This window comes from Notothenia rossii (genome assembly GCF_949606895.1).
Source record: "Notothenia rossii genome assembly, chromosome: 4".
Classification (NCBI taxonomy): domain Eukaryota; kingdom Metazoa; phylum Chordata; class Actinopteri; order Perciformes; family Nototheniidae; genus Notothenia; species Notothenia rossii.
In genome coordinates this window covers 29537824-29552821 of record NC_136902.1, presented here as the reverse complement: position 1 = coordinate 29552821, position 14998 = coordinate 29537824, and the positions used below count along the sequence as shown (strand labels likewise).

Below are 14998 nucleotides of genomic sequence, written 5' to 3'. Positions count from 1 at the left end.
AACACTACTTTGACCCAAGTGCAACACACAAAGCACTCTCAGGCACACAGCTCAACTTTCACTCAGTAGCAGAAATCCTCAGATTTGTGAGTACTGTACCTCATCGGTGTTAGCAGCCTAGTGTGTGTGCTGGCCGGCAGCCAGCAGCTGTGTGTGAATCCAAGCTATCCCAGGGTCAGGCTGAGCCACTCTGCTATCCATTGCTGCCTTGTGTTCCTCCCGGTTTCCCTCGCCACCTTCTCCCTCTCCTCCTCTCCTTCAGTGTCTTTGTTTTCTAACTCAGCTGAGACTCTTCAAAATCTTCTGCCCGGTTCTTCTCCTTGTTCTTGTTCACCGTGCCGCCTCCCTCTGGGAAAACAAAAACAGGCTGAGAACAGCCACCACTTGCTGCTGCTCTCACAGCTACTTACAATGCAGATCTCTTCTCTAAGCTCCTCTGCTCTCCCTTCCCTCTCACTCCCTCCCTCTGCTACTGTTGGGGAAGTGCTCTCTCATTTTCTCTCATTCTCCTCCCCCTCTCTCGCCCTTCCTCTAACTCCTAATAGTTATTTAGTGTCTCATTTCAGCACCTGCTTCAAGACAGAAAGAGACACAGAGAGGAGGGAGCAGACAGACTCGGAGAGAAAAATGTCGCTCCTTGGTGGGAGTGTGTGCTTTATCTGCGAAAGCATTGTGTGTGTTTATGGACTGGTGTTGTATGAATGTGAGGTGTGCATGTACAACAAGCACTATAATGCAAAAGTGCACATGTGCATGTTAGTCTTTGTGCATGTATATGTATTTGCATAAATGTTTGTGCAGATTCACTGTTTGAAATGCCTTTGTTTTAGTGCAACTTACACTGACGGCAGTCAGTGAGTTGTTGACAGAAAAAAGCTGCTATGGCATGCTCTCTCATCGCTTGTGGTGATCTCTGATTGCTGCTGTATCAACTATGTTCACTGATGAAACATGAAAATAATGGGGGGGGGGGGGTTCCTCGGGACACTATGCTACACAGCTGTGTTGTCTAATGGTGCCCATTGTTATAAAAAGGACACTAGAAGACTAAAGGGTTCAGAGCAATATTGATCCTAGTAGAGGATTTATAATATATATATATTTGTTGTTGTTATAATATATAGTGTAAAATAAAATTGTATTTTCGGAAACTTAAATAATTAACATGGGACAGGTAACGCTATACAAAGAAATACGATTTTCTGTTTAATATTTGTATTTATTGTCTCTACTTTGACATGTTTCCATACTTTAATGTTCAAAAAGCTCTTTATTTGTCTCATACTGTCTGTGCTGCAGCGCCTCTTTTCACCCTCTGTCCGACACCAGAGCCCAGTCTGCTCTGATTGGTTAGCTGACTGGCTCTGTTGTGTTTGGTCAACTGCTTAGAGATGTCCCGTCCCTTAGCCTATCACGTACAATGAGTTGGAGCGATAGCCAATAGAAGCACAGGTATTACGTAGTGATGTCACTAGGCGTTTCAGGAGGTGGAATGTGTGGGACAGAAATTCCCTCTGGAGGGAACATTAGGATTTGTAGCCTTTGCAGACCATGTACACGCACACACACCTATAGAACACACTACAGGAGAGTGTTGACTAGCTTACCTAACAGCTTTTCCCCCTTTGAGTCGCCAGTAAGCCTTAAAGCAACACATATTTGTATTTCAACAATGTCAACAGTATTTGTCTGTCATTTTTTACTTGGTCAGCAGTTTTCAACAGAAAAGCTCAAAATTGGCGAATGTTTTCATAGATCTCTGCATACTTTATTTAGTGACATTATGTCGGTGTCGTGTTAGGTTTCAGCATGTTTTTTTTTGGTTGTTGTGTTTTTTCCTGTTGTTTGCTCTTTTTACCCCTCACTACTCTGTCTCTCCTTCTCTGCAGGGCTGGTGTGTGACAGGGAGGCGTTGCTGGTATTCTCCTGGCTGCAGATGAGGCACACCTGTTCCCACTCACCTAATCAACCCTCTCTTTAAGAGCCTGGCCCTCACCTCACTACTCTGCCAGATAATTAAATGCTGTTCGACAATACAGAGTGACTCTCTGCATCCCAAGCCTAGTTTTGTTCACATTGCAGTTTTTGAGCAACTTTTTGAGTTTTTGCCTGGGATGTTTTCCTTCTGCTTTGTTTTGGAAATTTCTGCAACCAGCCAGCTCCCTATCTGCCTTAGCCTAGCTTTCTTTTTTAAAACACCTTGAAACTTAACTTGTGTCAGTCTCTGCTTTGGGGTCCTAAGTAGTATCTAAACGCCACAGTCGTGTATTTTAACCTTTTTTTGTTCAACTAAAGTCGTTGTTTATTTTATTGATTTTTTTTAATGCGTAAGTATTAATATATATTTCCTTTTTGTTACAAAGTTTTGATTTATTGTTGCCCAAGCTGAAAATGCCCCTTGCTGACAATAAAGTATTTTCATCCTGGTATCATATACTGTTTTGTTGCTAATGTTTATCTCCTTAAATCTGCAAATGGATTGTTATCTTTAGTGGAATTTAATCCAGATAAAATCCTTAAATTTCATTACAATAAATTGCATTGCCTATGTTTGAGTCTTCTATGTGACTGGATATATTCTACACATTGTGATGTGCATGATTTTGTAACATATCAGTTAGATCTACAGAATATATTAAAATCTAAAAAAAAAGATCAATCTTTCATCAGAAATATAGACAATGATTTAAAGAACTAGTTTTTGTGCTTTTTTCTGGCCGTATTGAAGTGTGTCGTTTGCTGCATCATTACCTTGTGGCTGATCTGGAGCCTTGCTCTGCAGCCCCTGCATACAAGCGTCTTCCTCCTCGCCCCAGCAGCCGGTGTCCACAGTGCATACCTGCGCTCGCTGACAAGTACTAACTCACTCTTCCTGCAGGCCCTGGCAGAGGAACGCACAGCAATCATAACAATCACAAGGTGAGAGAGAAGAAAAGGGAGGGAAAGAGAGAGTGTGTATTAAAGAAAATAAGGGTAAAAAAATGGATAGAAAGACGAGAGCGTGCAGGATAGGGTGAAGAAAGGGTGAGAAGGAAGAGGAGGATAAGAGGAGGGAAGCTAAAATTTAAAGTCAGGAGTAGCCCGAGGCTACAGCTATTGGTGTAGTTAGTGAGGGGAGGAGAGAGAGGAAGAGAGAAATCCTCAGCGAACACCTGTCTGTGTCTGACTCCTAATAAATCAGCGTCCTCTTTACCTGTCTGCAGGTCTCTTTGGATGGCTGTTTGGGAGAAAAAATAGTCGAGATGGTTCAGCTTTGACATTTAGTTCCTCCCTACAGCAAAGTGAGAACAGCTGACACATCAGCATTCTTTTCAGAATCCCACGCTGAGGAGGCATATGCATTCATCAAACTACATTTATTTTGGTCTAAAAGGTCCTAAATGCAAAACAGCTAACACACAAAATATTTCCTACATCGAGGTACTATTCCACTCCTTTTTACAGTGTGTTACAGTAGCAAATTGTCCCAATGCAACTCTGAAGAACGTTCAAGTAGAAAAAACAAACATGCTCATCTTCCGAAGACAGCAAACATGTACCGTATACGTGTATTTACATTGCATTGCATCATCAAGGTCTAGATATTTGCATGAGTTTTTCATCAGATCGAAGACAACAGATAATGTTTGTTAATAACAGTTTACAATCAGAGTCTAAAAAAAAACTGGGAAAAAGGTTTGTTTTTTGCCCTCTTACAGTATTATCTTAAGGGATAAAAGGTAGTGTGCACATAACAAAACAACCAAAATGAACTTAAAGGGGCACCCCTGGATTTTAACATTTAATCAGAATTTGTGAAGTCTGAGGAAATAACGTTGATGATTTCATTGGGTTTGAGATCTTATTTTTAAGCAGCGAGGGGCTAATCAATCTGTAAATATTAGTTTTTTATAATATCCTCAATGAGTATTTTTGATACTACAGGTTAATATAATGCCAAAAAGGTCAGTTATGCATTATTATTGCTTAAAAGATCATGATAAGTTAAGAGAGTTTCTATGCAGCCAGCGTTTTTTGAAGTTTGATCCCCACCAGGACTCTGTCAGTATTTGCTCCATTGCAACAACTTCACTTAAGTCACAAGAGTGCCCCTTTAAAAAGAAACTTAACAGCAGGCTGAGCAGCAGTGTTCAACTGGTCTCTATTGTTGACCTTTGACTACTCTTGAATTTCATAAAAAAACATAGAACATCCATGTATTATTATTGGCTCTACACCTGTGACACACATTGCTGCATGTAGGTGTTAGTGATTTTTTAACTGGACCCAAGACAACTTCATATAGCATCAACAATTCATGCTGCAACTTTGGTTAGCCACTAAAAACACAACTAATCACAGCACTGGCTGCTTTTCATTTTCATTTCATTAGACAGTATTTTTTAATTTCTGTCATGACAAAAAACAGAGATGGGTGAAGGATTCAGCAAATAACGCTTTTTTCGTTCCATTCTCATAGGGTCTGCTCAGGCTAGGGCCCAGTCACTGTAGGGTCATAACCTAAGTACAAGTATGTATAGGTATTTCATTTTTTGTATACACCTAGTATGAATACAAGTCTTACAATTTTAGTGAGTTGACCTGAAAACGTACTTTAGGGTTAGTTCAGCCTCCGTTACACACCAGCTAATCATCATTTTTGTGCAACGGTAAACACATTGGTGAAGAAAAAAGTAACATTCCAGTGCAGAGACAATATTCCACTCAGTGAAAAAGTTCACTCTTGTTATCCCAGATGGGGACAAGTGTCTTCAATTACTCCAATATCCCCTCCAACCACTGGTTTCCCACATGGTAGACCTAACTCATGTTTCCAAAGGACGCGTCGCTTCCTTCAGGGGTGCAGTGCAGTATAGTTTGTTTTGGACAGGGAGGAAACAGGGAAGGACCAGAGAGACGGAAGAGAGAAATTAGTTCTGTCTGATAGACTTATACAAAAAAAGCAGAAACCTAATCGTTGCAACATGCTACTAAATCACAGCGGGCTGCTACTTATTTTATATTGAGGGACTGGGCAATAAGTGATATCGTTTAAATTAGTTTAGTTTTAAAGTAATTGGTAAATATGGTGATTTATTTTCTGTCTGAGAATGACACAATAATATTTATTTCAATCTCATGTCTGTGTTAAGTATGGAGTTCGAGTCTGGAGGTGATTAGCTTAGCATAGCATAACTGCTAGCTTAGCTCAGTGCAATGTTAAAAATGCACCTGTAAAGCAAACTTCTTTTTTAGGGTTAGCCTACAAATAATCAAATAATGACACATTCTCAGTTTCAATCAGTACATTGATACAACCTAAGTTCAAGTGTAGGATAAGAAGACATGCGGTCAAGCCATAATGATAACAAAATAATACTTATAATAAAAACTTGAACATTCTCTGACATTACAAAGTCATACATTCGTGAAGAAACTCAGAAATGATCTGAGATTAAAGAACATATAAAAAAGAAATTATTTAGGTTTTTATGAATTACTCAACTTAACGTGTTAAAAACTTTTATCCATCTTAATTTGATACATTCCACTGTAATTATTTAAATAATGCCATTGTTCTTCAGAATTCCATTTACTTACGTGTATACTCACCTTCTCATCCAGCAACATTCACTACATGAGGCACATGACAACAGCATGGGTCAGAGCACAGGGACGCACACACACGCACGCACGCGCGCACGCACTCACACACACACACACACACACACACACACACACATACACACACACACACACACACTCACACACACACACACACACACACACACACACACACACACACACACACACACACACACACACACACACACACACACACAGACGAGGATGACAATACAATCTGTGTATGTGACTGTATTCTTAACGGACAAAAAGTCAATGTAAAGGCTGTGTTCCTCGTGTGGAAAATGTGGAAACGTATTACTGTTTAGTTCCTGCTTGAATGAATCCCTTTTTGTGTTACTGCTGTTTTGAGGTTAAACATTAACAGAAGTGTTAAAAGAGGATATTGTAAACAATGCAAACAGCCCTTGAGAGGTCTTTGGAAGTAATTAAATTCATCTGACATTATCTGGCTCTGGTCCCACAGAAATTACCATTGATTATCATGTTGCGTGCAGTGTTGCAAGTTTATGCCAGTAAGTCAAGCCGCGGGTGCTTTGTAAATGCTCCTTTGAGTTTTGTGTGTGTGCGAGTGGGTGAGCTTTTAAAAAGTCTTAAAATCTGGAATTTATTTATGAGAACATAAGAAATAAGAACCAGGTTTTACACTCTATGTAACCTGTGAACTCTTGTTTCATTGATCACCTGGGTTAGACTGAATGAGACAACAAGGAACTGCGTGACATCAAACATGTATATTGTGATTGTGATATGTAGTTCAGATATCAAAAAGCTAATAAGGAAACTAAGTGAGTGTTACTATAAATAGAAACAGCACAAGGAAGTGTGTATTATTAACAATAACAAGGACATTATATGTGTTTATTCAGAATAAATTATAAAAGTTAGGAAAACCTTGATATATTTGTTTGATATATTACTTTTACTACTATTATCTCTGCATATAATTGAACTCAAACACTCAAATTCTCTTATATATGAAGTACACCCTCATCAAAACATTTGAGGATTAGCTTTCTCTTACAAACACAGAGCAAAAGACTCTTGCTGTATGAATGAGTATGTGCTGCATTGTGTGTGTGTGTGTGTGTGTGTGTGTGTGTGTGTGTGTGTGTGTGCACGCGTGCGCGCGTGTGCGTGTGTGCGTGTGTGTGCGTGCGTGTGTGTTTGTGTGTCCCATGTTCTACTGACCTGGGCTGGAGCTGCCTGGAGAGGTGGGGGCGGCCCCTCGGCCACGACTCACCAGCAGAGCCTCCTGATTTTCGGCCAGAGCCTGCTTGGCCAGGTAGCGCTCCCTCTTGATCTTCAGCTCAAGGGATCCCGGGACATCAGGAACGATCCAGTCGATGGCGCGCAGCACAAAGAATACTACGTGCTGGAGGAGGCAGGACGTGCAGACAGTGAGATGTTAAAGGATCATTATCAGAGTAAAATGAAAACAGCCTGTCCTGTTCGAAAATCTGAAGATAGAACTTACTTATAAATAAAATGAAAACAGTATGTTCTCCTCTCTCCTCACAACTGCTTCCTTCGTCCTGGCCTGACATGACGTCCAATTACTTTTTTTTTTAACAAATTGTCATCATTCCATTGTATTTTTAAACTTTACCCTCGCTTTTTCATTTGCTTTTAGTTCAATCAGAGGCTCGCCCATAGCTTGTGTAAAGTCCTCTTTTTAAAGGGGCCTTATTATGTTATTTAGGGTTCTCCCTTTCCTGAACTGTTTGATATAGGTTTTTGTGCATGTAAATTGTCTGCAAAAGCAAAACTTCGCGCCAGAGGGAGTTTCTCTCCCACACACTCACCCTGCCTGAAAGGCCTCCATAGGACTCCTTTGTTTACTTCCGTAACATAGTGACTAACTACGTAACACTCATGCTTCTATTGGCTGGCGCTCCAACACATTGTACGTGAGAGGCTAAGGGGAGGGACATCTCTAAGAGGTTGGCCAATCACAACAGAGCTTGCCAGCTAACCAGAGCAGACTGGGTTCTGGTTTCAGACAGAGGGTGAAAAGAGGTGCTGCAGCAGAGGCAGTATGAGAAAAATAAAGCACTTTGTGAACATTAAAGTATGAAAACATGTCACAGTAGAGGGACAACATATCAATATCAGCCTGAAAATGAGCATAATAGGCAGGGGTACTTGACTTGACTTGACTGAACGGGGGGGGGGGGGGGGGGGGGGGGAGGTGCAACTCGCATCTCTCTCTCTCTCTCTCTCTTTCTGTCAGCCCTGATAATAGGGACCTTTTAATTCATTTCTCTTGCCTGCTGGTTTTATTATATTTATCTGAACATTCTCTTTTAACCCTGTACTATTGTTTGTTGTATTACATTATGCATTATTAAGCCTGTCAATTAGAGACTACAACAAAATAAGTTACCATAGCTATGCGGATGACACACACACTTACATAACCATTTCACCAGGAGACTATTCTCCAGTTAAAACACTGAGTAAGTGCATTGAACAAATCAATGACTGGATGTGTCAGAACGTTCTACATTTAAAAAAAGATAAAACTGAGGTAATGGTTTTTAAAAGTTATACAAGTTAGCGCTGAGCTTCAGTCTGCAATGTTCAAAACAACAGATAAAGCCATAAATCTAGGTGTAGTCATGGACTCTGACCTGAGTTTCAACAGTCACATTAAAACAGTTACTACATCAGCCTACTATCACTTACAGAACATATCTAGGATTAAAAGACTAATGTCACAGCAGGATTTGGAAAAACTTGTCCATGCGTTTATCTTCAGTAGACTGGACTACTGTAATGGTGTCTTTACAGCTCTCACTCGCTGCTCGATACCTCACTGACACTAAGAAAGTGGATCACATCACTCCTGTTCTGAAGTCTTTACACTGGCTTCCTGTGTGTCAAAGAATATATTTAAAAATACTGCTGCTGTTTATAAAGCTTTGAATGGTTTAGGCCCAAAATACATTTCTGACCTCCTGCTAAATTATGAACCATCCAGATCTCTCAGGTCTTCAGGGACTGGTCAGCTTTCTGTCCCCAGAGTCAGAACTAAACATGGAAAAGCAGCGTTCAGTTATTATGCTCCAAATATCTGGAACAAACTCCCAGAAACCTGCAGGTCCGCTGCAACTCTTACTACTTTTAAATCCAGGCTGAAGACTTTTCTTTTTGCCGCTGCTTTTAATTGATATATTCATATCTTGAACTGCACTGTAACTTTTATTATCTTTGCTTTTTATCTTTGCTTTTAAATTAGTGTTTTTTTTTTTAATGCCCTTAATGTCTTTCATTTTTGTAAAGCACTTTGAATTGCCTTGTGTTGAAAGGTGCTATATAAATAAACTTGCCTTGCCTTGTCTATAGTCCAAACCTGCTCAATGTGAAAAGTGATAGCCCTAAAACTGTATTGAGGCAGGTTCTAACCTCACAGCCTCAAATGTGGAGTGCTTTGGTTCAACTCCTGTACCTTTTAAATGTGCTACATAAATAAACTGACTTGACTTTACCTGTCAAGAATGCACCTCTGAAATTCCAGTTTTTTTGCAAAACCCCATGACAGCCAAAAATGAAATATTACTCCTATTTCCCTCCTTAGTAATTACTTTGTCTATTCCCAGTACTTTTATCTGGCCACAGACGGAAGAGAAAAGTCATAAAACATATCCTTTAAAAGAGTCACTTTAGCAAATATTTATTTAAGAAAATGATTATGTTGGCGTGACAGATTATAGTTCTTGAATACAACTTAAATACATTTCCGACAGTTGTGTATATATTGATGGTGGACTATGCTAAGGTTATTTTTCTTTTTGCTATTCTTATGTTATCTAGTGATTTATTTTATTATTTACAAAAGGTGAAAACAAGCAATGTACTGATCCTTATAACATGCCATTATATCTTGATCCTCTGTGCAAAAGTGCTCCACTGTCTTCCAAAAACGATTACAAACCCATGAGCAACACGTAATGAGCCACACTGTAGTACAGGGTGACGTTTTCCCTTATTACTTTAAGCTCCGCCATTATGGTCAATTACACATTCACCGTCCTGCTGCCGCAAACAGTCACTATGCACCAAATGTGAATAGATCTGACTCCTGAGCAATTCTGCATACAACTACAGTGCCCAGTAGTTTTAGAGAATTGCTGACTCTTTTAAGGAATGCCAGGAACGCCTATGTTAATAACAACAATGAGGAACGGAAGGAGGAATTGCTAAACAATCAGTTTGTTTGGAATAGTGGCCAAAATGAATACAACTGAGTAATATTAAAGAGGCCCTATTAAGCTTTTTGGGGTTTCCCTTTTCTCTAGTGTGTTATATAGGTTTATGTATGGTTTATGTGCATGTAAATGGTCTGCAAAGGCAAACATCCCTGTGTTCCCTCCAGAGGGAGCTTCTCTCCCAGACGCTCTCTACCACCCCCCCCCCCCCCTGTCTGAAATGCCTCTATTGGACTCCTTTGTTGACTTCTGTAACATATCACAATGTACAGTAACACCCTACTTATATTAGCTAATGCTACAACCATAGACTGTAAGGCTACAACACATTGTGCATGATAGGGGCGGGACATCCCTGAATGGTTGACCACTCACAACAGAGCTGGCCAGCTAACCAATCAGAGAAGACTGGGCTTTTTGAACATTAAACCTGTAAACATGTCACAGTAGAGGCTCAAAATACAAATAGGAACCTGAAAATGTGCATTATAGGGCATCTTTAAAAAAAGGAGGGGGTCTTAACGTATTTGAGAAAAGTTATTGAAGGAGACAGTAACGACAGAAAAAGTGTGGAACTAGTAAAACAAGGAAAAGTCATCTGCAAAATAACATATGGAATACTGATATGGGTAAACAGTACATAAAACAGATACACTAAAACAAACACTGAAAGAGGGCTAAGTTGCCAGTATGCACCTGGGAACAGAGGCACAAGTTTGTATAGAGATGTGGGTGAAAGATAAAAATGAACAAAAGGTGGACCGAAAATCACTGGAACAGCCAGAAGGAAAACAAATAGAGAGAAAGGCAACTCCTTTCATACCTCAAAAGCAATGATAAAGCCAAGTCTGACAGCAAGGAGCTCCCAGTAAAACAGTGAGTAGTTTCCATCGTTGTCTCTGTACGCTTTATATCTAAAGTTGGGAGGAAAAATACATTAAAAAAGAATATAATGTTTAATCAGGGTGTGCGTGTATGCAGCAGCACATGACAACAAAGTAAACAATGTGTGAAACATCAGTAATGCTACCCTCTGTTGGTCAAGTCTGTGATCAGACATTTTGACAATTTTGACATTTTGAAACCTTTCAAGGATTTTAGCAAAAAGGACAGAACAAAACATACTTGAGTAGCAAGATATGTAATTTCCAACCATCAGATTTTTGCCACACTTGAAGGATAGGTTCAAACGTTGTATTTGTCATGTGAACAATAGCTATATCAAGTCGTGGCAACACAAATCATTAATGCCCCAGGATCCTCCAAAAATCAATAAACTTAAGAAGAACATAAAAAAACATAAATAAAATAGTCATATAGACATAAGTCATTTGCGAGAAAAAGAAAAAGAAAAACATATAATATAAAAAAAGATAAAAATTAACGTAAAATGTATTTCTGTACGAAAGAAAAACTAGAGTCTATCAGTAAGTTTTGACACATTCAGATAAGCATACACTGTACCTGCACATTGGGTACTCTGTGTAGTTAAGTGGGGCGTAAGCCAAGGTGAAGTTGACATATCCGTTGAGATCATTATCAAACTTGAACTGGTACAGCAGCCGAGGTAAAAAATCTGATGTGAAGGCTATCAGGAAGGCCTGCAGACAACAGAGAAGAATAATAAAGAAAATGTCTGAGAGGAGTGATCAGCCTGCAGTCTGGTGCTAAGGTCATTTTTAATGGACTCACGTTGGCGATGACGGACAGGTGTGACAGGGCTTCAAGGATGTTGAACCACACTCCGATGTTCTGGGCGCGCTCAGCCACCGGTCGGCGGTACTCGCACGCAAACTTGTGTGCGTCCAGACGGATCTCCACCCAGTTGTTGAGGAGGGCGAAGAGCGGGGCGAGGGGGAACGCTGCCACGAAGATGGTGATGAACCCAAACTGGAGCACTGCAGGGAGAACGGTACTTTATTATTTCTGCAATAAAATACAGCAGAACAAATATCAAATTCTATATTCATATTAGACAGTTGAATGGCAGTGACATCCTGTATATAAGAATCAGAACAGGGTTCTTGCCCATGTCCTTAGTCTCAATGCAAACGGTATTGTATACGAGCTATAACTTTGCTCCCAGATTGTTTTGGGCTTTGCTTTTCGAGAAAGTATTTGATGAAAAATGCGCCTAGCTGGCAAAAATGTTTTGTTTTTAGTAATAAAGTTTGACTATCCTTTTCCTATAGAGCTTTATAATTAAATATGTCCTGCAATAACAAATATTTAACTATCATTTGTTTTATAACTGTTTGTATACCAGAATATTTTGGGTGGATTTTCCACGTTATTAAAGAAGGAAAACTGGAAAAACATTACTATTTCAGGATAAAGATATTTGAATATGTTTTAAAAGTAATTAGAAAGAAAACTTTTTTTTCCATCATAAACTGAATCAATATGGCACCGCAAAAATAAACCTTAAGAAGTAGAAGGCTTATTATTACTTTTCCAGATATTTTAGATTTCTTTTTAATCCTTGTTTTAACTTTGTTTATTTACCCCTTGTATGGACAGTTTTAATGGAAAATAATGTGAATGTAGACATGTTTTTTCCAGAAAAAAAATGAAAGAGATAGAATACTTGCCCATCTCCAGGTACTCTTCGAACAGGCCTTCACACTCCACCAGCTGGTAGTCTTCCTCCCAGCGCTGAGGCTCATGGGATGCCTTGTCCCCCATCACCTTGACCAAAGATCTCTTCTGGTTCCAGGCCTTCACCTTACTGTCAGAGCAGAGAAACAGAGCTTTACAATATAACACTTATACTGCATTTCCTATAGTTCCCTTTTTTTTGTCCCTAGTTTTGTCATTGTATTCACCCTGAATACAAACTATAATTCATATTACACGGAGAACAGTTCTCAGTCAGGATGATTTGCTTCGAGCATTGGTTTTCATTTCTTTAAAGTCGGATTCACTTGGAGCTTTAGTGATGGTTACATGTCCCTGAGGCTCAAACCTTCAAAAGCAGGTGGTTTGAGTTGGACTTTGAAATGGCATCTTCTTAATAATGTATGTTCCCTTTTTTTTGTCCCTAGTTTTGTCATTGTATTCACCCTGAATACAAACTATAATTCATATTACACGGAGAACAGTTCTCAGTCAGGATGATTTGCTTCGAGCATTGGTTTTCATGTCTTTAAAGTCGGATTCACTTGGAGCTGTAGTGATGGTTACATGTCCCTGAGGCTCAAACCTTCAAAAGCAGGTGGTTTGAGTTGGACTTTGAAATGGCATCTTCTTAATAATGTATTCTTCCTCTGTTGCAACACAAATCGCCTCAAAACTCTGTGTACGAGTCAAAGAAATCAAAGAGGTTTAACACAAGTCATGTGCTGGACTCTTAAAGAGGCCCTATTCTATATAGGTTTTTGTGCATGTAAAATCCCAAAGTTCCCTCCAGAGGGAGTTTCTCTGCATCTCTAACTGGTTGACCAATCACAACAGAGCCAGCCAGCTAACCAATCAGAGCAGACTGGGCTCTGGTTTCAGACAGAGGGTGAAAAGAGGTGCTGCAGCACAGGCAGTATGAGAAAAATGAAGACCTTTTCGAACATTAAAGCATGGAGACATGTCACACTAGAGGCACAAAATACAAATATAATAAAAAATATATAAAACCTAAACATTTTGCAAAATAGTGCCCCGTTAAGAAAATCCAACTCAGTAGAACATAAATGAATGACATCAAAGTGCTACTGGAACAGCTTGTGTGCTATCAATAGGATAAACCTTGTGAGGCACATCCTTCGAAGGATTCAGGCTCTGAACTTGGACGCAGCTACAGTATCGATCATAGAAACCACAAACCACCCTGACAAGCAGAACAAGCCCTGGCTGCCAGCGCGCACACTCTCAGCTCCAATCGACCACTTCATCAATCTTACAGCAGCCGCACTGTATCAGGGGTATCAGCGTAGATAGATTCATGATAGAAATGTGTGGCCTTTATGTCACCCTGCCAGCTTGAACAAGTGGCGTACAAAATTGTTTGGCAGAAAATGATGGACTATGGCACCTTGCAAGAAAAAAGGTCAAGAAAAAAGTGGATGGAAAGAAAAAGCAACACGAGAAGAAGGAATTCTCCATTTGTAAATGTATGGGTTTTCCTCCCAATTGATAGGCAATCATTCTTTTTTATTAAGCATTATAGTTCTCTTGTTGGAAGGCCTCTACAAACTGAATGTATTTCTGAAATAAGGGGAACACTTAATGATTTATTTAAAGGCTACCTACTATTCCTTTTTGTTTATCCTCTGATTCTCCCCAGTGTCTGTAGACATCCGCCCCACCACCACCCTCCCCCCCCCCCCACCCCCCCCCACACACACACACACACACACACACACACACACACACACACATACACACACACACACACACTGTGCCAATGCTGCAGTGGAACAGAAATGAGCTTTACTGCACCAAACAACAGGGAGCTGAGCAGTCTGTTGCAACAGCAAAACAAAAAAACAATGGCAATGTCTTATATCACATTTCTGTATAATGCTCATTATTATTTTTTTCTGTTATATTGAGCTGGATTTCATTCTTTTTTTTTTAATCCCTCACTTATGATTAAGCAGAAGTGTATGTCGATGTCTGCAGACCTCTGCCTGAGTGTTCTCTTTTTAGTGGTCAGGTGCCATCCCAGCTAGCGGGGAACATTCTCACAACTTTGGCTAACATTACCTACATGTTCTAATATGGTTTTAAAGAAACGTTTTAATCTGATGTTCAAAGAACCTTTTTAGGATGTTTTTATTTAAAATAATGTTCCTATAAGGTTTAAGGTTAACTAAGACATAACGTTTTAACTGCAACATTCAGAGGATGTTTTGAGGATGTTATTAAGGCATGAGATGACAGTAGTCTCATCCGGGACTTTACCCGGAAATCAATCAAGACACGCCATGATGAAGGACGTCCCAATAGCTGAAATGCACACGGAGGAGTCGAGGAGGGGTGAGGAGGGAGAGGGTGGGGGAGGAGACGAAAGGGAGGATACACGCGAGCAGACTACGCGGAAGTGTTTTCACTACTCGCGTATAAAAGCCCCGCCCCCACCTTCACAGCTGGTCCATTTCAACAGAGGAAAACCGACAACTGGAAGATGAGTGGAAAAGCGTCACATAAATGTATAAGTGCTCACAGCT

General features: G+C 39.9%; 2 protein-coding genes across 2 annotated transcripts in view; both read right to left on the bottom strand.

Annotated features, from left to right (window-relative positions):
• Positions 1-239, bottom strand: part of arhgef19 (Rho guanine nucleotide exchange factor (GEF) 19) — a 34129-nt gene extending 33890 nt beyond the window's left edge. Inside the window, exon 1 of the mRNA XM_079679045.1 lies at positions 100-239. The gene's annotated coding sequence lies outside the window, so the exon portion shown is untranslated. The remainder of the gene's footprint in view (positions 1-99) is intronic.
• ano11 (anoctamin 11) overlaps positions 216-14998 on the bottom strand; it is a 26116-nt gene continuing 11333 nt past the window's right edge. Inside the window, exons 13-19 of the mRNA XM_079673645.1 lie at positions 12428-12560; positions 11529-11734; positions 11301-11437; positions 10660-10750; positions 6817-7000; positions 2752-4832; positions 216-348 (exon numbers count right to left, since the gene is read on the bottom strand). Of these exons, the coding sequence (XP_079529771.1) occupies positions 4801-4832; positions 6817-7000; positions 10660-10750; positions 11301-11437; positions 11529-11734; positions 12428-12560 (783 nt within the window). The 3' untranslated portion in view covers positions 216-348; positions 2752-4800. The remainder of the gene's footprint in view (positions 349-2751; positions 4833-6816; positions 7001-10659; positions 10751-11300; positions 11438-11528; positions 11735-12427; positions 12561-14998) is intronic.